The sequence below is a fragment of the Leptinotarsa decemlineata genome, unplaced genomic scaffold, assembly GCF_025532065.1.
Source record: "Leptinotarsa decemlineata unplaced genomic scaffold, Ldec_3_MD MMD2_tig00026328_RagTag_RagTag, whole genome shotgun sequence".
NCBI classification, from domain to species: domain Eukaryota; kingdom Metazoa; phylum Arthropoda; class Insecta; order Coleoptera; family Chrysomelidae; genus Leptinotarsa; species Leptinotarsa decemlineata.
In genome coordinates this window covers 3485226-3505709 of record NW_027412688.1, presented here as the reverse complement: position 1 = coordinate 3505709, position 20484 = coordinate 3485226, and the positions used below count along the sequence as shown (strand labels likewise).

The window sequence follows — 20484 nt, the reverse complement described above, 5'->3', positions numbered from 1 at the left end:
AGAGCAAATTTTCTTTATATATATATATATATATATATATATATATATATATATATATATATATATATATATATATACTCTGTTGTTATCGAAAAAGCAATAAAACTGATATTACAAATATTTCAAACTCATGAATATTTACTTACGGGTGACAAAACCACGTGCACCAAGTAAAACAAAAAAAAAATCGCCCACACATCAACGATAACTGTCTTCAACTGGCGCGTATTCAAACATCTTCTGATTAATGCGAGCAACGCTTGTGTTAACCGAACAGATTCCGAAATTTTATGAATGTACCAACCAACCCCGGTCTCCCCTACTGACCTGAACCTCAAAACGATTAGTAGCCACAGTCCATCGCGTATTTTTGATATGTACCGCTTTCAGTGAAATCAAATGTGCCAAGTAACTTGAACACTTCCCGTGAAAGCATCTTTAGAAAAGAGACAAATCTCCAACCATTCTTCGATGTCTCAGACCTCCAAGGTTGCAAGTGATAGTTGCGCCTCCAATAAGGCGGATGGCTCTTTTCTTGATGGGATCCAGCAGCTTCAAGGTATGTTTAGGAGCGGAACTCCATACATGAGAACAATACTCCAAAAAAAGTCTGATCTGAGCTATATAAAACATCAACAGTTGCTGAGGTGTGTAAAATTTTCTGGTTCGGAACAGTGGTCCAAGCTTCTGAGAAGTGGCCTTTGCAATTCCAGCGACATGATTGTACCAAGACATATTGGTGTACATTTTAACCCCCAACACACTCATCAGGAAGCGGAATTGTCTGTTCTGTTCTTATTATATCCGGTTCGTAGACATTCATCTTTTTGAAGAATACCGATGCCCGGGTTTTTTTTATTGAATTGGACCTGGTTACTTCCACCCAAATTCAAAATCACTTCTAGATCCTCATTAAGATATGCAACCAACTGCTGCCGGTGAAGATGTGCCTCCGCAGCCGATGTTCTAGAATCCAAATGAAATGACGAGACAAGTGTGCTGTCGTCAGCAAAGCAATATATTGGATTTTTGGTTTTTTCCAATAAGTTGTTGATATACAATGAAACGAATTTAACTAGTTCAGTGATCCAATAATTTTTGTGAAAAAAGGTTAGTTGGTTAACAGGATCAATTTTTTCTTAAATTTTTTTTTTTTGCCGAAGTTTCGAATTTAGTTAAATTCTCCTTCAGAGCTCTGCTACAATGAATTTTATAAACATACCTTTCACAAAACTTATACGATTATTATCGTTTCAATTTTACAAAAAATAAAGAGTTCTTAATTAAAAAACTTACTGAAAAGTAGTTTTTTCGTGTTGATAATATTACTATTTCAAAAACCATCCGACATATTAGATACACATTTAAAAAAATAAAAACATTACAAACAACCAAAATTTGACTTGGAAATTTTGGTTGTGTATTTAATGGCCGTAAAACACTTGCCTTAGGCAGGTGTTTTAGAAAAAAATAATATTTGTTATTGAAAAAATTGGGAAGATGTATATTTTGCTATTAATTCGTTTCACAAATCACAATTGCACCTTTAGGTTGTAATGGTTCAATCTCATAGTTTTTGAAAGGGGTTGCTGTTGATCCAATGAGACACAGGATAGGGTGCGAAACAGTCTATTTTCGGTTCGAGGGGGAGACAGAGTACTTATTTGGTTGTTGACTTGGTTCTAAAATAATTACAAATGTTTCAATAAAATTGTTAGAAGTAGTTAATAAAAACTTCACATACGTGTTACATCATTTATAGTAATAAAAATCATTACCCACCTAAAATAATTACAGACACGGGACTCGACGGTGAATCTTGTCTTTGAGGACCACAGTAAGTTAATTTAGAACGAAGTTCACTTTAAAAAGCAAGCAAGAAAAATATTAGAACAATCGAGCAAATATGACGCATCAAAAACGTTTTCACTCAGGTCTCTAGAAAAGAATTTTGACTCATGACAGTCGTTCATAAAAAACCCGACACTGAAAATACTTTGCAAATGCAAAAAACCCGTCAAAATGAAATATTGGTTGCCTATCCCGGAGGGCATGAGAGCCGTTGCTACTTATGATTAAGGGCGGTCGAAAACTGTAAATAACCGGAATCAGCCTCCACTGCGGCGGATAAGTTACCGAGAAAATTCACCAGGTGGCGAACCGATACAAGGCAAAACGATAGGCAAAAAAAACACTGAACAATGGAAAACTTGCGTCAAGGCGGCTTGTTTTAACCATTAAGGTGCGAGGCGTGAAAAACTCCTCTTTTGCGGGCGCTATCCGAGCCTTGCAGAATGTACGTATTATCCCGAATACATTTTTTAAAACGATGAGGTCCCTCAAAAAGTAATAATAATTTCTTCGTTTCAACTTTCGCTCTCAAGAGAACAAGCTCACCAGGAATAAACTTCCTATTGGGGCGTCCCGGGTACATGACTGCTCTAGCTTAGCCCTGGACTCCATTGTCTCCTTGGTCAGAACGAGTTTATCTACTGCTGGGATATTGATATCAACAGGTGGCACCAGCTGATCGGGTAGTAGCTTTTCCCGATGCACACCAAACTCAAGTTCCTTGGGGGTGAACCCAGTGGACTCATGAACGATAGAGTTCATATATGGCTGGAAAAGAGGTAATCAAAAGTCCATTTGGTCTGATGATTGTGATATGAATGAAGTCCTTAAAATACGGGCTGTTTCCCGCATACACCTCTCCAAGGGGTTAGCGCGAGGGTGTCGCACTGACACCCTGATTTTATCCCGAGTGAGGTTACGGTGTCTCTCCATAACGTCGAGGTGAACTGTGAGGCATTGTCTGAAAGTATACGTTATACCCTTGCATGGCGGGAGAAGTAATCCTTTGTTATCTACTCAACATGGTTCGCGTAGTGGCTTTCTTTAGTGAGTAAAGGGTAACATACTTTGTGAATACGTTCAAGATGACGAAAATAAAACAGACACCACCACGACTCTTCACTAGGGGGCCAACACATCTAAAGCAAGCAAATCATCCTTTGATTCTGGCAGTATTTGCTTTTGTGGGGGATTTGGTAGGATGGAAATTTGTTGCTCTTTGGCACATATCGCAGGATTTCACGTAACTTTTGATAATCCTCTGTAAATTAGGGTGATACACTACATCTCGCATGGCCAGCCAGGTTTTATCAACTCCATAATGCCCTATGGCAATATAATAATTCATTATGAACTTTCCCACCATCGAGGTCGGGACATATAGCAAAACATTTTCCTGACTGGACCCTCTTTGGTACAAAATATCATTATGGAGGATAAACCTTTTTGTATTAGTTGTTTGTATTACCCAGAAGGGAATTCTTGATTTGTGTTATTTTACTATCCTCGGACTGGATTTTTTTCACATTTTTCATTTTTTTTCAGAAATGGATCCGAAAGCTTTAAAGAAAAAATGCTGAAACAGTTCACAACCAGGAACGTGATAAATCTAAAAAGAATACTCCTGAAGCGCTAAGGTCCAACGGGTAATCCTAGGAGAAAGTATCCTACAGGTGTTGAGGTGAGTTAAAGTACGACTATCAGTATAAAGGTAAACATTTTATGCCAACAAATAGCCCCTCCATCGGATGATACACCAAACGGCAGCCAAAACTTCCTTTTCATTGGAACTGTACCACCTCTCACGATCCAACAATAAAAGACTTGCCCAAGGAACAGGGTATCAAAAACGTTTTCACTCAGGTCTCTAGAAAAGAATTTTGACAGTCGTTCATAAAAAACCTGACACTTGAAATACTTTGCAAATGTAAAAAACCCGTCAAAGTACTACTTAATATACGTTACCGAGAAAATTCACCAGATGGCGAAACGATACAAGTTAAAATGGAAATAAATCAAATAGATGTGTTTTGTCACAAGGTAATGAAAGATATTCTGATAATGAGCGTAAGTTCATCGATTCGGATTTGAATTTATATGTTCATTTTCTCAAATAAATGAAAGTCTTACCAAATATCATGATGAGAAATCCATTTTTGTATGTTGTGAACGGGAGAACTAACATCAAGAAATGTAATATACTCTTAATGTTGCAACCATTCATTAATAATAAATTTAGTTCCCTGTTACTAGATACCATATAAATCATGTGGAGAGCAATTCCTTCTATATTCATTATTGAATGCACTTAATTTTCGAATTATTAACAAATAATGTCTACAGTTGTTGATTGTGGGAAGGTTTAGTAGTTTTTAGACAGTTGTTTTTATGTTAGTTTCAACATCCAATTCATTAGCGCCAATAGAGTTTGTTTTACAGGGTCTCTGATCTAATTTTTATAACTACATGAAATACCATGATAAGTAGAGATCAAGTAATGACCTAAACTACTTCTAACGACTATGTTGATGTTTTATAGGCATTCAGGCGATTCATCATCTTGCATAATGCTGGCCATTTTGAATTTCACAAGTTCGGACTTTCATTCACTGCTATGATTCAAATATGATTCAAAATCTATGAACAAATAAACAAAATTAGAATGAATAGCAAAAATTCAATAATATTAAGCAATGAAACAAAAAATGAGAATACAATAGAACGAATGAAATAGTCATGATGAAATATGAAAATGACAACAGACTTCTACTAATTTTATCATTTGTTAGGACTGGTTTTGGTTTATTAGACCATTTTCAAGTTCATTAGACCATTTTCACTTGAAAATAGTCTGATAAACCGAAACCGGTCGTTACAAAATATAAACTCAGTAGGAATTGGACGAAACTTATTTTCTTCATTCTATATTCAATATGGATTTCTACAAAATAAATAGGTTAGGTTATCAATCGGACAAAAACATGAAGAATGAATATAAGCAAATAATAACAAGAATTCAAGGCATTTTGTCGAACTACTAGAGGCAACCGAAATCACGGAGCCAGGTTAATAAATCAGTTTCGGCGTGGAAAGCCTCTACACCAACGTTCCTGTCGAAGAAGTACCTCGAATCATACATAGGAAGCTATCAGAAGATGAGGACCTGAAAAATAGAATAAACTTACCTAGAGAAGTGATAATGGATTTACTAGAATGCTGTGTACGGAGCTGCTATCTTCAACTAGAGGACGTTATGCAAGATGAGGGACTGCTAATGGGATCGATACTTTCACCAGTTATTTTCAACATATATATGGAGTGGTTTGAAACTCTGGCCACTGAAGAAGCACAAAAGAAGACCCGAGTCTGGTTGAGATACGTTGACGACATCTTCATAGCATGGAACCATGGGAAAACAGAACTAGACACCTTTCTGAAACACATCAACAGTGTGAGACCTTCCATCACTTTCACAATGAAGAAGGAAATCCACAACGAATTGCCATTCTTAGACGTTCAGACCCCAACTAAAACTACTTGCCGACCCCTGGTTTAGAGATTCACCCTCAGTACACCTCAAACTTTACTGTTTGAGAACTCTTCCATTCGGAGAATTGTGTTTATGTGGTATCAAGTTCCTGAGAAGGTTTTTCCAAATGGATTCAATCTCCAGCGACTCAAATCTAAAACAGGGTGTAACTAAATAACTGTAAAACATTCAAGGAGGTGATTCCTCATCGAAAAAAAAAATTCATTGGAGCATTCCTTGTTGAGATGAAGCCCCTTTAAGGGGTACATAAAATTTGTATAACAATTTTTTTCACAAGCACTAAAAAAGTTACAATATTGAAATTGACCTGACATTTTGTACTATAAAGAGACACTCAGCCAGAAATTTATTTGGTTTACCCCATGGTTGTAAGGGGTGGGAAACGCAACCCCTAAAATGTATTTCCAATGTAACTTTTTGTCTTATAATTTGTTTACCATTTAAAAATTTATTTCCGATAGCCTGTTTCATTCTAGACAAAAAATATCTCCTGGGTTTTTTGCCCAAAATAAACCAGTTCACAGCAAAAAATTATTTTACGAACAACTACAGATACATCGTCATAAATTCGAAAATACGAAACTAATCTATCTAGTAGGTCGCTATTAGCTATAGTGGCAATTAAATTGGTATGATGCTGAATTTCACTAGTTCGGACTTCCATTGTCTACTATATAAAATGATTTGAAATCCCTGAAACAAGTAAAAAAGAATAATTAAAAAAGTATAGCTGAAAATAACAATTATATTAAGCAACAATAAACCTGCAATGAAATGATAGTGAAATAACCTACAAGTAAAAATATAATAATTGAATAAATAAAAATTAAAGGAATGAAATAAAAAATAATAAAAAAGTGTAGAGATTCCAAGTCACGTTAGTTCACGACGTTTCGATTGTTGGTATCTACAATCGTCTTCGGGTGATGACTGGACTGATTCCTCCGAGAGATGACTATTTATAGGTCGTTGAAATACTTTCACTTTCTCTGCTTTCCATTTTCCGCTTCACTGATTCCGTGAGAGATGACCGTTTTGGCGGGAGTTGGCCATTTTTCGTTTGATGATGGGTTTCCATATGTTTCGTATTTCTACGCTGGCCTGACTGAATACGTTTTTGGACAACATGTATGCGGCTTCCTTAAATGTTCTCCTAAACCAATGTTCCTCTCAGCTTGGGACCACTCGATGTTGTGTTGATGGGTCCAAACATGGTCTGCTATTCCTGATTTGCTGGTTTCTCCTCGCTGTGTGTGCTTCTTGTGCTCGGCAATGCGAACATTCAATGGCCTCTTAGTTTCACCAATATAGGATTTTCGCACTCACAGGGTATCCGGTAAATGCAATTCTTGGAATCGCAGTCCGCGTTTGGGGGCCTGGTTTTCGTGAGGCTGCTACTTTCGTGAGGCTGCTACGGATAGTGTTACCGGATCTGAAACAGGTTCTGATGTTGTACTTGGAACCAATTCTTCTTATCCTCTCCGATAATCCTCTGATGCACTTCCCTACATCATGATGCTGTCAGTTAGTGAATTTTCGAAATTGAATCAATACTAATTGTGTGTTGTTTTTCTGTTCCTAATTTGTTACTTTAATAATTCACTTGTTATTGAAATGGCATACACAAATGAGGAAATGGCTGATATGCATTACGTTTACGGTCTGTCGCAGGGGAATGGGTTAGAAGCTTCTAGAAGATATGCTGAAAGGTATTGTCAACGGCAGCATCCTTCACATAGAATATTTGCTCGACTTCATCAACGATTACGAGAATATGGTTCATTCGACAAAAGAACGCAGGATTGTGGCGCCATCGAGAAGTACGAACATCACAGCTTGAGGAAGCAGTACTTAATTTGATTGAAGAACAACCTACTACCAGTATTAGAAAGATTGCTTTCCAGCTAAATGTTAATCATATGACGGTATTTTGAATTTTAAAGGAACAACTCTTATACCCTTACCATCTGCAACGAGTATAGGCACTGTTACCGCGGGACTTTCCGAACCGTCTTGAATTTTGCAATTGGATGCTGGATAAGATTAGGAGAAATTGTGACTTTCTGAAGACGATAGAATTCACAGACGAATCTAGTTTTTCTCGGGACAATGTTATTAATTATCATAATTACCACATATGGGCTGATGAAAACCCTCACGCTATTGTCGAAACTAACCATCAAGAACAGTTTTCACTTAACGTGTGGCTCGGAGTTATTGGGGATGATTTAATTGGGCCTCATTTTCTACCTCTTTCATTAAATGGTGAGGCATACGTTCAATTTTTAAGAGAAGTGCATCCAGTACTGCTGGAGGAAGTTCCTTTGGGCGTCAGAAGGGATATGTTCTTTATGCATGATGGGGCTCCCGCCCATTTTAGTCAAGTAGCACGTCAGCATTTAACTGAAACATATGCAAATCAGTGGATAGGTCGAGGAGGATTACAGAACTGGCCCAAACGATACTCGGATCTCAATCCTCTCGATTTCTCTATTTGGGGCCATTCACAGCATTTTGTTTATCGTACTCCTGTTCGCGATGTAGAGGACTCAAGAAACTACATCATCGATGCGTGCAGAGTAATTAGAGAGACTCTAGGAATATTTGAGCAAATACGTGGCTCAATGCGCCGACGTCTAGATGCATGCGTAATGTCTGAAGGTAGACATATTGATCATTTACCATGATTTACCTTTAATCGTTTAATGCAGGTACTAACTACAAAATAACAATAAATCCAGTTTGCATTTAGAATGAAACAGGCTATCGGAAATACATTTTTAAATGGTAAACAAATAATAAGACAAAAAGTTACATTGAAAATAAATTTTAGGGGTTGCGTTTTCCACCCCTTACAACCATGGAGTGAACCAAATAAATTACTGGCTAAGTGTCTTTTTGGTAGTACAAAACTTCAGATTAATTTCAATATTGTAACTTTTTCTGTGCTTGTGAAAAAAATTGTTATACAAATTTTATGTATCCCCTTCAAGGGGCTGTATCTTAACAAGGGATGCTACAATGAAGTTTCTTTATATGAAAGATCCTATCTTTTTTTCGATGAGGAATCACCTCCTTAACTCAGTTACACCCTGTATAGAATAACTTTTACACAAGCAACGCTCTTAGAGCTGTTTGAGGATTTTCATGTATAATAATAATAATAATCATCTTAATCGTTTCCCAGGTGTAGTTACATACAAATATGATAAATTACAGAGCTAGTTGCTGACATAACAAAAGGCGAAGTTCAACTCAGTTAGCACATGTGCTACTGAGTTGTTCTTTCACTTAACCTCGATGAGTATGCTTGTGTTTTGTCCGTGAAAAAAAGGTTTGTCGCATGAATGTTTTCCAAATGCCCAAAAATAACAAAAACTTGTACAAAGTTGATTTTTTTTTTAAATTCTGAATTCAAAGTATTAAATTCCAACCTCAAACTATGAATTCATGATTTTTTGGCCAGAAAAGCTTGTGACTTTTACCAGCAGACTTAAGTGAAATAGAATTCGGGTGTAATTGAAACAAAATATTCGTGATAATATTGCGGATCAAATTTTAATTAAAAATCTAAAGGAAGTACTTCACAAAAAAATTTAAATTCCATCGTATCTTCTTTTGGAATCGATTAAACAGATAAATTGACAAACATTTATATTTCAAAATTCAGATCGATTCAGTCTTTTTTTTTATTAAATCTTTTTCCCATTTCTCAGGAAATTGAATCTGTTCTAGGATCAAAACGTTCCATACATTTCGTTTGAGGAATTCCTTGATTAATATCGATAGTTCTCTTTTGTCGGCTTGTGATAGGGCGGCAAAATTATCTTCTGCGCTGCCTCTTGGTACAGGTTTCATATAAACTTTGTTTGCTAACTCCAATCTTTTATCGTTTGACAGATATTCATCGATAAATTTGTCACCATCGACTATTTCGTTTTTTCTCCAGCGAATGATACATGACAAACAGTAAGCTGAAACAATTCATTGAAGAATAAATGAACATAAACCAGATAATCAGCAAATTTCATCATTGATTTGTGCACACTGAATAGTAGATCAAGTAATGAAAAGGAACCGACGTAAGTACAGCTTTTCAAATGTACCATGGGGGACTATTTATATTTTGGGACCTGGCAACACTGATGTCAATAGGTGAAATTTGGCAACATCATAATGGAGTTTGGCATTTAGTAGTATAAACGTATTTGCAACATTATGATGTATAAGTGCTAAACATCGCTAAAAATAAATACGTAACGTTTACCCCCTCAAATAAAAATCAATCTTCCAAGAATAAGCTCACTATACACAAACCTATATGCCAAACCGCCAATGATATGCACATGCCCTATAGTTGATAAGGTTAACAACATGAAATATCTTTGTGTTTATGTAGACTATGTTTATGTCTACTATGGGACGAACATGTAAACCAGAGCGTTAAAAGACTTAGTAAATTATCTTTTAAATTCTACCAACTCAGAAATCTTGATAACAAAACGCTACTAACAATGATATACAGTATGTCAATTTTAAAACTTACAATGGGCTATATCTCACGAACGGAAACTGATATAAAAATGCTTGAAATCGTTTCTAGGATAGTGAGGGGGAACTAAAGTGACATAAAAGAGAACTCACCCCCATCAACCCCCTAGGCCCCACCCACCAAAACACAAAAAGTTTAAATTGCGAACACCTACATCATTGAAAATACTATAAAAAATGCTATTCAATGGTATAAATAATAATTGTACAGGGGAAAACAATAATTGTGAAACTTTGGCTGGAATGGAATATTCATTGAGGTTCTTGTTGAACTGCAACTTTATTAAAAATGTCAATTAAGTAAATGTTCAAAGTGGGTTATATTGTTTTGTAAACAATAATACAGCCTAATTTCAAATTCTGCACGAACTTTGGCAAATGTTGTTCTAGTAATGGCGCGACATGCTTGCGTAATTCTTTCTCGCAATTCCCCAAGTGACGCAGGTTGAGTTTTATAAACAAAACTGCAATAAATATTCCATTGAAGCCAAAGTGTCACAATTATTGCTTCACCCTGTATAATTATTATTTATACAATTGAATAGCATTTTTATGGTCTTTTCAATGATGTATCACAAGTAGGGGTTCGCAATTTGAACTTTTTGAGTTTTGAGTTTTGGTGAGTGGGGGCTAGGGGGTTGATGGGGGTGAGTTGTCTTTCATGTCACTTCAATTCCCCCTTACTATCCTAGGAACAGTTTTTGATATAAGCTTTCTTTCGTGAGATATAGCCCATTGTAAGTTTCAAAATTAACACACTGTATCACTCGCAGAATCAGTTCTGAGATTCTGCATTATAATATAAGGAGGCGTCAGCAGAAGCATGTTACATATTCTAGAGGTAATGCAAAATATTATCCTGAAAATAATTTTCAATCGTAAAAGAAGACACTCCACTGTAGCACTATACAAAGAATCAGACTCATTTGATGTGAGAAAATTATACATTTATCGCTGCATGTTATGGAAGCATAATAACTCCACCCCCAATATAAATCATAATTATGAAATCCGAGCCAAACTTCATGGAAAAACGAATGTCCCTCGCTGTAGATCAACTTGAACTCAGAGATTTATATCATACTCTGGCCCAAAACCAATAAACCTAGTTCCTTCAGACATTAGAGCAATCTCCAATAGATACAAATTCAAGTCAGAACTGAATAAGTGAAAATATTTGCCAATATCAAAGATATGAGGGTGATTTTTTTTGTTTTGATTTAAGCTTTTTATATGAACACATTACGTTGAATATTCGCGATGCTTGAAATTTTGTTACGTCATCTGTCAACAAATTATGAACAAATGGATAAATTCAATTGTTAGGAGAGTTTTTATAATAGAAAACGATGGTTAGAAAAAAATCTTTGAAAAAATTTTCGATTGTTAAGTCATAACACAAAACATAACACAGAACATATAAAAAATGTGAGTAGATGAAATTCCATAATGAAAATATTTGTTGCGAATATTTAGATGCCAACAGTTTTCAAACCTCACTCCACTGGCTTCAGAATCTGTTATTGTAGTATAATTATTTTTATTTATTCGCTACCTGACGTTATTTTGTTTTATAGGGCCCGACAAAATTCTATAAATAACATTTGTTTTCGCATCTATAGATTTTTCAATATAACCTTCAGCCATTGTTGATGATCTCCAACCCCCATGCTTTTTCAAACTGATTAAATCTGCTCCAAACCTCACTAACAATGTAGTAGAACTTCTGCGAAAACAATCCCAAGTGAGTTCTTGTGGAATTGATAATTTTTAAGAAAATTCAATTTCTTCGGGCATTTTTCAAAATTCATGAATACCAAACCGTTGTACGTATACTTTACCATTGAATGAATAGATAACCGGGAAGGATGGTCAACATATTTCTGTTCAAACGTTTCACATTTTTTTGTCTTCATTATCCATATTCAACACTACATTAATATCTTTCGGTAAATACTGTCTAACTGATGATAATAATTATTGGAAAATGTGGTTTAACTATTCAAAATGAAAAATGATGACATACAATGAGAATGAATAATGAAAATGTTCAGATATATCCCTTATGTGAAAAATTTCAATTTCATTTCGATTTTTAAACATTTCGTATACATATTCCGAGAAAAAAATTATTTGTTTCACACTGTATGATGAAATGTGGTTTTGCATCAACCAACTTTCACCTCTCGCGAACGATAACTCTTAGAAATCAAAACTTGTGCGAGCTAAGGATTAACGGAGTCTTATTTTTACCGTGAGATTTCTAGCATGATGTTTTCATTAATGAAAGGTGAAAATTTACCTGCAATAAGTCCAATTGCTCCGAAATAATGACATATGGTCAGTACGATGAACGTGATGATAAGCGTAATATTGTGGGTCGAATCAGGATCGTAATACTTCAGAACTTTCATTTGTCTTTCCTTAGCCAGTAACATACACATTTTTAAGGGAACGTTTGGACCAAGGAGGATGACTTCCATTTTGAGAGCTGGAGCAAAATTTAACGTGTGTTTCTATCAATTCCTGAGGTGGACTGTCTTCAAATCCAATTTTTCGAGAAGAAAATGGAGGGGCATATCAGTTTACTGACCAAGGTTTCGTTTTCGAATCCATTGGCGTCGGTGGTACGGAATTGAGGTAAAATTAAGTTGTATTTCTCCTCTCCTCCGAACCGAAGTTGTAATAAAATTTTATAGATAGATAGATAGATATATTACCTTTATGCCCTTAGTTACAATATTTCGAATCGTTACCTACATATGTAAATAATAATAAGATTAGTTAGGTGTTAGGCAGACAGTGAAAACATGAATATTACTGGAGTTTTTTCCCAACACGAAATCGTTATTTTTACACCTCGACACGTGTTTCGATCACTAAGTGATCATCTTCAAGAGGAAGATAAAACTAAAAACTACTCAAAACTAAAGCTACTTACCTATACTATTCAGGTACATCATACAGGTAGGTAATCAGTAATACAGGAAATAGCAGCCACTAACGTTTCCTGAGGGGTATTGTAGATGACATAATTAGGAAAAAGAAGTTAAGGTTAAGAATGAACGAAATCTCGACTTTCGGAAAGGACAAAAACCAAGATAAATACATTTCAGTTCCATACCACCAATATACGAAGAACTTTGGAAATTTTCAAGGAACTAGGTATGAAGGTGGTTTTTGAAACAAGTCATACACTGCAAAGTCTTTTGGGATGTCCAAAAGACAAAGTTGAGAATTCGGAAGAGTCTGGAATTTACGAAATTGAATGTAAAGACTGCGATGCAAGATATTATGGACATAGCCACACTTAAAATATGGAAGACCTGAAAAATCAGCAGTCGCCCATCATATTTTGCAACAAAACCATTCCATAGACTTCAGTTCATTAAGATTAGTTAGACAAGTTACCAAAAACAGGCAACTAGATGCCTATGAGAGTGTAGTAATAAGTAAACATAATAATATTATGAATAACGATAACGGACCAATACCAAATAGCATACTATATAGCTTGTTGAAATAATATTTTTGGGTTTACTGATTGCTACAAAAAAAAAACATTGTAAATACACACATCGGAAAAGTCTAGGGATATTTTTATAACATACTAAATATTATAAAAATAAATGCATGTGGTCGTTTAATTTCGATTAAATTGGTACACTCGACCATTCTGTAAATTTCTATGGGTTGAACAAAGCCTGCAAAAACGGTAACTAATCTTTTATCAAGTTTTTTACAAACTGTAGGTTTTCGGCTAAAATGAATAATCTGAACGTGTCGAGTTTGTACATTCTTTGCAGTTCTTGCTCAGCAATTAAACTGAAGGGCTTCTTCAAGGTGGCATGCGACAAAATGATGTAGCTCTTCGTTTGGGGGTCTCCCAAAGTATTATCAGTCGATTGTGGCGGCGTTTCCGGGAAACTGGCAGTCCAGCTGAACAACATCCAGAGCGAGGACGCGCTACAACTGCAGTTCAAGACCGATTTTTGGTCTTAACCCCAAGAAGACAACCGACAATCACAGCACCTGAGTTAGTTAACGTGTTGCAGCAGACGCACCAGGTAACCATTGGTCGTGATACTGTCAGAAATCGACTGCATGAAGCAGATCTCCACAACAGAAGGCCACTTAGATGTCCACCTTTGTCGAGAGGCAATCGCGGTAGAAGATTAGAGTGGTGTCAGGAACATCAAAATTGGGATGCAAATGATTGGGCCACAGTTTTGTTTACAGACGAATCCAGATTTGGATTTCATCCAGATTCTCGTCGAGTAAGACTGTGGAGACGACCTGGAAATAATGAACGTTTGAGACACGTCCAGGAAATCCACACATACAGAGGTGGTACAGTAATGCTATGGGGCGGAATCATGATCGGCGGCAGAACCGATCTCGTTTTTCCAAATCGCTCCCTCACAGCTCGACAGTACCTCGACACCATTCTTCTACCTATCGTCCGTCCGTTTACTGGTGCTGTTGGTGAAAACTTCCACCTAATGCACGATAATGCTCGTCCACATGTCGTGCGTCTAGTGACTGACTGGCTCACCAACGAAGGAGTTGATGTATTGCCATGGCCAGCACAATCACCGGACCTGAATCCCATCGAGCATGTGTGGGACATGCTTCAACGAAGAATTACTCCGCATATGGGAAACATTCACGCAACGTTTCAATTGAGAGAGCTTTTAATCGCTGAATGGGCAAATGTACCTCAACAAGACATTGACAATCTCATTTTGTCGAGGCACGATAGATGTAGGGCCGTAATAAACCAGCGTGGAGGCCATACTTTGTACTGATTCCATTTTTTTTGTATTATGATTTTTTTTCGGGGTGCCAAAGAAGAGCCATATTTTTTTTTAGTTTTGCTTATATGCGCACTCAGTATTTTTGACCATTTAATAAATTTTGTTGTAAGTTACATTCGTTTAATGATCACCCGTCAACTTTTTTTTCCTTAAAGCGATCTAAAAAAAAATTATTGCCATTTTTAAAAATATCCCTAGACTTTTCCGATGTGTGTATTATTTTATGTCTGTCCTCCTGATGTGAAGATTTCCGTTGCAAGAAAAATACTACATTTGAAAGAAAGTATGTCAAAAAGAATTTCAGTTCATAAGAATCTTCTGGAGAAATGCTTAGAAATGAATTTGCCATAACGGATGTTTGGAATTATGAGAAAGGTATATCATATCACGAACATGGTTCAAATGAAAATATTTGTAGATTCCGTTGATTATCAATGAATCTGAAAATGTACAAAATGAAACTCGAATATATGAATATATTTTTATTATTAAAGCTGTTAACGTTCAAGAATAAAAGTATTTTCGAACACTAGACAGTAGTAGTTTCATATACAATATCTTGGAAAAAAATCATATTCATCCCAATAACACACAAATCCACAGATAAAAATTTTCACAAAATTCATATTGATTCTGACTGAATGACATGCGGAGCTGCTTCACTGACAGACACTCTCATCTTGAGTGATATTATTTTTATTGTGAATCATGTACATATGGATAACTCATTCTGAACTTGATATGTGACTTTTTCGTAATTTTTGTTGTAGTATAGACTTATTATGATAACAGTTCAAACTAGACTCACGAAAATAAATTGATGGTTTCAGAAAAAATATACGAATTACCAAAAAAAATTAATTGTAAAAAGTGTTTATAATGTTTTCAAAAATATATAATTTCAACTCCAGTCTTTTGTATTTTGTTAAGAAAGAAGTGACTTTATAACTCAGTTCTGTATATCACAAAATGACCTATGCAACACATATTCAACAAACACTACATTTCATTTCTTGTTGTATGAAGCCAACGATCCCATTTATTATCGACGATTTCAAAGAAGTATTTTGGGCAAGCATTGCCATAATCTCCACCGTATCTGTTAGTTGAATCCCACGGAAAAGATGGCGGACAGATTCAGCTAGTTGCTCTCTTTGCTTTTCCGTCATGTCCTGTCTGATTATATCTACAAGTGATTTGAATTCGGAGCCAAAGGCCATCGATGCAGCTCCTCCTAAAGCAGCACCTGTGAAAAATGAATATTTCGGTTAGGCATAGGTTTGGATACATTTGATAGGCCATTCAACCGATTGATTCAACAATTTTACGAGTATAGTATGTTTCATTCTGAATGGTATTGGCTTATCACAGTCGTCGCCAACCTCTTCAATGTGTTGAGCTACTTTGTTGATTTTGGAATAAACAGCGAGCTACCCACACGGAAGCCACGTAACGCAACGTAAATGAAATAGTCCACAGTTAATTTATCATTATATGTATTTATTTCACTATTTAACTGGTAATACATAATACATAGGTACTGATAATAAACTAATAACAAAATAACTAATATTATTAGTACGTACTTGTTCATAGCTACATTCCTACCTATCAAACGAAGGTGTTTGAAAAATAAACACAAACTTTTATCCAGCCACAACGGCATGTCACGTATGATTTAAAAATAGTTAATAATAACAACAAAAAAGTAACGCACTATCATGAACATAAACATTGAAAAATAAAAAAGCACGTTCAATGAGAAGGCTGACACTCAGACTCATCGATAATTTTTTTCATGTTTGCAGTATAATTTGATGCAGCCATTCGAATACAATTATCCGAATGTTCATCTGTAAGTCGATTGCGATATTTGTTCTTAATAAACTTCATACTGGAAAAAGAGGATTCACACAAATAGATTGAACTGAATAATGCTTTCACTTTCAAGGCAACACAGCATAGAACTGAATATTTGTCTTTACTTACAATAGGCCAGATACATTCAGTACTTGAGACTAACGATTTTAAGGCTAAATCATTTTGAAACTAAATGACTTCCATTTCTGTTGCAGCGATGTCTTCGCCAAAGTTCTGCATAACACAAGTTGCAAACTGTTTGAAATCAATTTCCATAAAGGATGAAACAACAAACTGCGCTACTAAAGCCATTTCATTGAAATCCTTAAAACGATTTTTGAAGTTATTATTCGGGTAGAAATTATTTCTACATGATATTTGTTGTCATAGGGTTCTAATGGATTTTGAGATATTTTTTCTGAAAGAATAAGGAAATGCTTGGCATCGCTGTTAATTAGGTTTTGTTCCCAAAACTCCAGATTTTTGATAAATGCTTTTATATCAGAAATCATTTCCGCTAGTTCTTTGTCTCTCCCCTGAAGCTGCAAATTGAGTTCCTTTAATTTCTCTATAATGTCCACGAGAAAACCAAAATCTCTAAGCCAGATTGAATTTTCTAGTTCCGGAGTCGGTTCATCGCGTTGTTTGAAAAATTGAACTATGCCAGATAGGACATCATTAAAACGTTGCAACACCCGTCCTCTACTTAACCATCAGACTTCAGAGTGAAGGAGTAGGTCCCCGTATTGACAGTCAACTTCATCGGCCAAGGTTCAGAATAATCTTCTTTGTAACGCTTGAGCTCTAATCTTGTTCACAATTTTTACCACCAGTTTCATAATGTTGTTTAGTTTCAGGAAATTTCCACATAATGCTTGCTGATGGATAATGCAGTGGTAACAGAGGAATTGCGGAAAAGTTTCATCTTTACGACATAACGCCACCAGACCCTTATCACAACCCACCATAGCTGGAGCGCCATCGGTTGTCAAGCCTACCATTTTCGATATTGGAATTTTCTCGGAAGAAATGATATTTTTTAAATGAGAAAACAAGTCATGTCCAGTAGTGTGTCCTTTCAGTGGAATGAACTTCAAAAGATCTTCTTTAATCGTAAAATCACCAAAAACCATCCTGACGAACACGGCCATCTGAGCAGTGTCAACGACATCTGTTGATTCATCCAGTTGAAGTGAAAAATAAACACAGTTATCTAAGTCAGTTCTTAACTTTAAAAAAATATCATTGATCATTACTTCTACACGTCTTATCACTGTATTAGCAGAAAGTTGCATAGATTTTATAGCTGAAACTATATCGTCCCTATTTCTAAAGTTGTCATAAGGTTTCTTTTTTGTGCAATTATCTGGGACACACGGTACGATACTTCAGTTGCAGCCTTATTTTTGTTGACTGTTCTTAAACATATTGATTGTTGTCCAATTAACTGCTTTTTTAACTGTGGTCTCCTCATTTATATATGAAACGGTCTCAAAATGTTCAATCACGTTACTCAAGCTCAACCTCAACCATAAATGACCTTAGGGCTCTCAAGAAAGACTTAAAAGACTTGCTTTCTGTGAGACCTCATAACAGCTTAGCAGATTTCTACGATGATGATTATATTTGAGCATGACTTACTGTAACAGCTATCATACTTTATTGAATTAATTTAATTTAATTTAGTTCATTTCATTTCAATGACCATGTTTTCATATTTTGACAGTTTTTATAAGGTTATTGTTAGTTACAAGTCTCTTTTCAGTTTATATAAACACTTACTTTGTGTGATTTCATATATATTTTTCGCCAGGCTTTGTTAATGAGAATTTTTTCTTTGGGAAATGAAGTATATTTTGAATTAAATTGGCTATCGTATCTGAATTCACATATCTGAACGTCTATGAGTGAACATACCAAATGAATAATACTCACCTGCCAATAAACCCAATCTTCCTCCAACGATAGCCCCAAGGAATGAAGTTACTCCAACCAGTGCTGCTCCTTTGGCTGATTCCCTTATGGTCGCCTTCAGGTTTTCTTGTTGGCAAAGTAGTTCGCAAACTTCAAGTACAACTCTTCTACCGTTACTCATTTTGAAGCAAGGTTGTATAGAGTTACGACTGAGTTCTTCTTATCTAATATCTTTATTTAACTGTATAGCTAACTCGTTGGAATTGAACTCACGGTGAGTAATGAATGTTGGAATCTGTAAATTAATATCTGATAATCAAATATCAATATCCTTTGAAATTTATAATTACCCCAGATATTTTTTAATCAAAACAACTTGTTTCATCAAGACAATTCCACTATTGTCGTTATTATTATAATTTCTCCGACTATTTTTAAAAGTATGTTTATATTACTAAAGGGCGTATGTCTTGACGATACTATTGATTCATCAGAATTCAATTCAAGGTGCAGTAAAAAGTCATGGAGGATCTGTTTCTATTTGAAAATCCAAGGTCGATATTTGTAGTAAACACGGATTTGATGCTCTCCAAAGAATGACTTTTTATCAAAGCCCAAAGAAATGACATGCTTTTTTAGGAAGCTTCATGTTTAGTCTTCAGAAATGATCAAGGATATTGATATGAAATATTTAATTTTGTTCAAAATGGAACAGATAAACTATTTCGAAGGTTAAGGACAGAGACGTACCTTTTTCTGGGTCACAGGTCAGAGAAATCATATTTTCGAAAAGCTTGCTAGAAAGGTCTTCATAGTCAAAGTAATTAAGGGGTCCGATTGAACTTGAGTTTTTATATGTTGTCTAGGACTGTAAGCATCTTCGAAAAAAAAAAACGAAAAAAAAACGCCATTTTCAAACTTCGACTGGATTTTTTTGAGCTACTTGGGTACAAAGAAGTAATATATTTTATTCAACAAATGACAGAGTTGATTATACAGGGTGATTCAAAAGAACTTTGACAAACTTCAGGAGGTGATTCCTCAAATAATCTCATATGGATTGTCCAAATAAATAAATGTCCGGAAACGCTTCGTTTCCAAGATACAGGATGTTGAAGTTTTATTTTGGTTTTTTTTTCAAATAACTTTTGAAATACTGAACTTAAGGAAACGAAACTTGGTAATAGGAGGTTTTTGAGGTGTCGAATTCGAACCTGATGTTCTTATTGCTCTTACTCATAGGGAACGCCGCCTACACGTCTTTTTCTTTTTTAAAGATTCATAACTTTTTTGGACGTACTTCTAGCACATTTTTCAGTAAAAAAATCGATTCCTCTATCATATCTACGTAAATAAGCTACCCTTGTTACTAGTCGCTGTAAGCAACCGTTTTCTAAATATTTGGACTTGAAAACTTCAAGTCGATTATTTGATAATCGATGCATGTGAAGTTATTACGAATATTCTGCATTTTTCACAAGAATGCTTTGAAAATAAATTTGACGTTTGTGAGTAGTTTTGGTAATTACATATTTTGTGACAGTTAGACGTTTTGTTGAAGTTTCCGTAAGTAGAAGTAGAAAACACTCATTTTGAAAAAATGGATTATTTAAACAATAATGCTCATTTAGCCGATATGCATTTCGTTTATGGCCTTGCGGATGGCAATGCGCGCGAAGCAAGACGTATTTACCAGGAGCGATTTCCTAATCGAGTACTGCCTTCAGCTCCGACATTTGCTAGTCTCCACCGTTGTTTGGCAGAAACAGGTAGCTTTAAGAGGGCAGCTGATATTATTGTAAGACCACGAGCAGTTCGAACCCCAGAATTGGAAGAAGCTGTTCTGAACGCTCTCGAGGAGAATCCAGAAACAAGCACAAGAGTAATTGCTGAAGCTGTCAATTCTACTCAGTCCACAGTTTGGAGAATTATCCACGATCA

At 35.5% G+C, this 20484-nt stretch overlaps 2 protein-coding genes across 3 annotated transcripts; both read right to left on the bottom strand.

Annotated features, from left to right (window-relative positions):
* Positions 1–8933: 8933 nt before the first annotated feature.
* On the bottom strand, positions 8934–12508 carry LOC111509582 (uncharacterized). Its single transcript, XM_023165347.2, has 2 exons — positions 12255–12508; positions 8934–9375 (listed from the first exon to the last, which is right to left on the bottom strand). The coding sequence occupies exons 1-2, from the start codon at positions 12433–12435 to the stop codon at positions 9068–9070; spliced, it is 489 nt and encodes a 162-aa protein (XP_023021115.1). The 5' UTR covers positions 12436–12508; the 3' UTR covers positions 8934–9067.
* A 2730-nt stretch (positions 12509–15238) lies between these two features.
* Positions 15239–19406, bottom strand: LOC111509587 (protein C19orf12 homolog). 2 transcript variants are annotated; one of them, XM_074182207.1, is made up of 3 exons: positions 19294–19406; positions 18565–18838; positions 15239–16015 (listed from the first exon to the last, which is right to left on the bottom strand). In XM_074182207.1, exons 2-3 carry the CDS (start codon positions 18722–18724, stop codon positions 15759–15761), a joined length of 417 nt encoding a protein of 138 aa, XP_074038308.1. In that variant the 5' UTR covers positions 18725–18838; positions 19294–19406; the 3' UTR covers positions 15239–15758. The 2 variants fall into 2 exon arrangements, with proteins under 2 accessions (XP_074038308.1, XP_074038307.1); XM_074182206.1 differs by lacking the exon at positions 19294–19406 and adding an exon at positions 18894–19138.
* Between the last annotated feature and the right edge of the window lie 1078 nt (positions 19407–20484).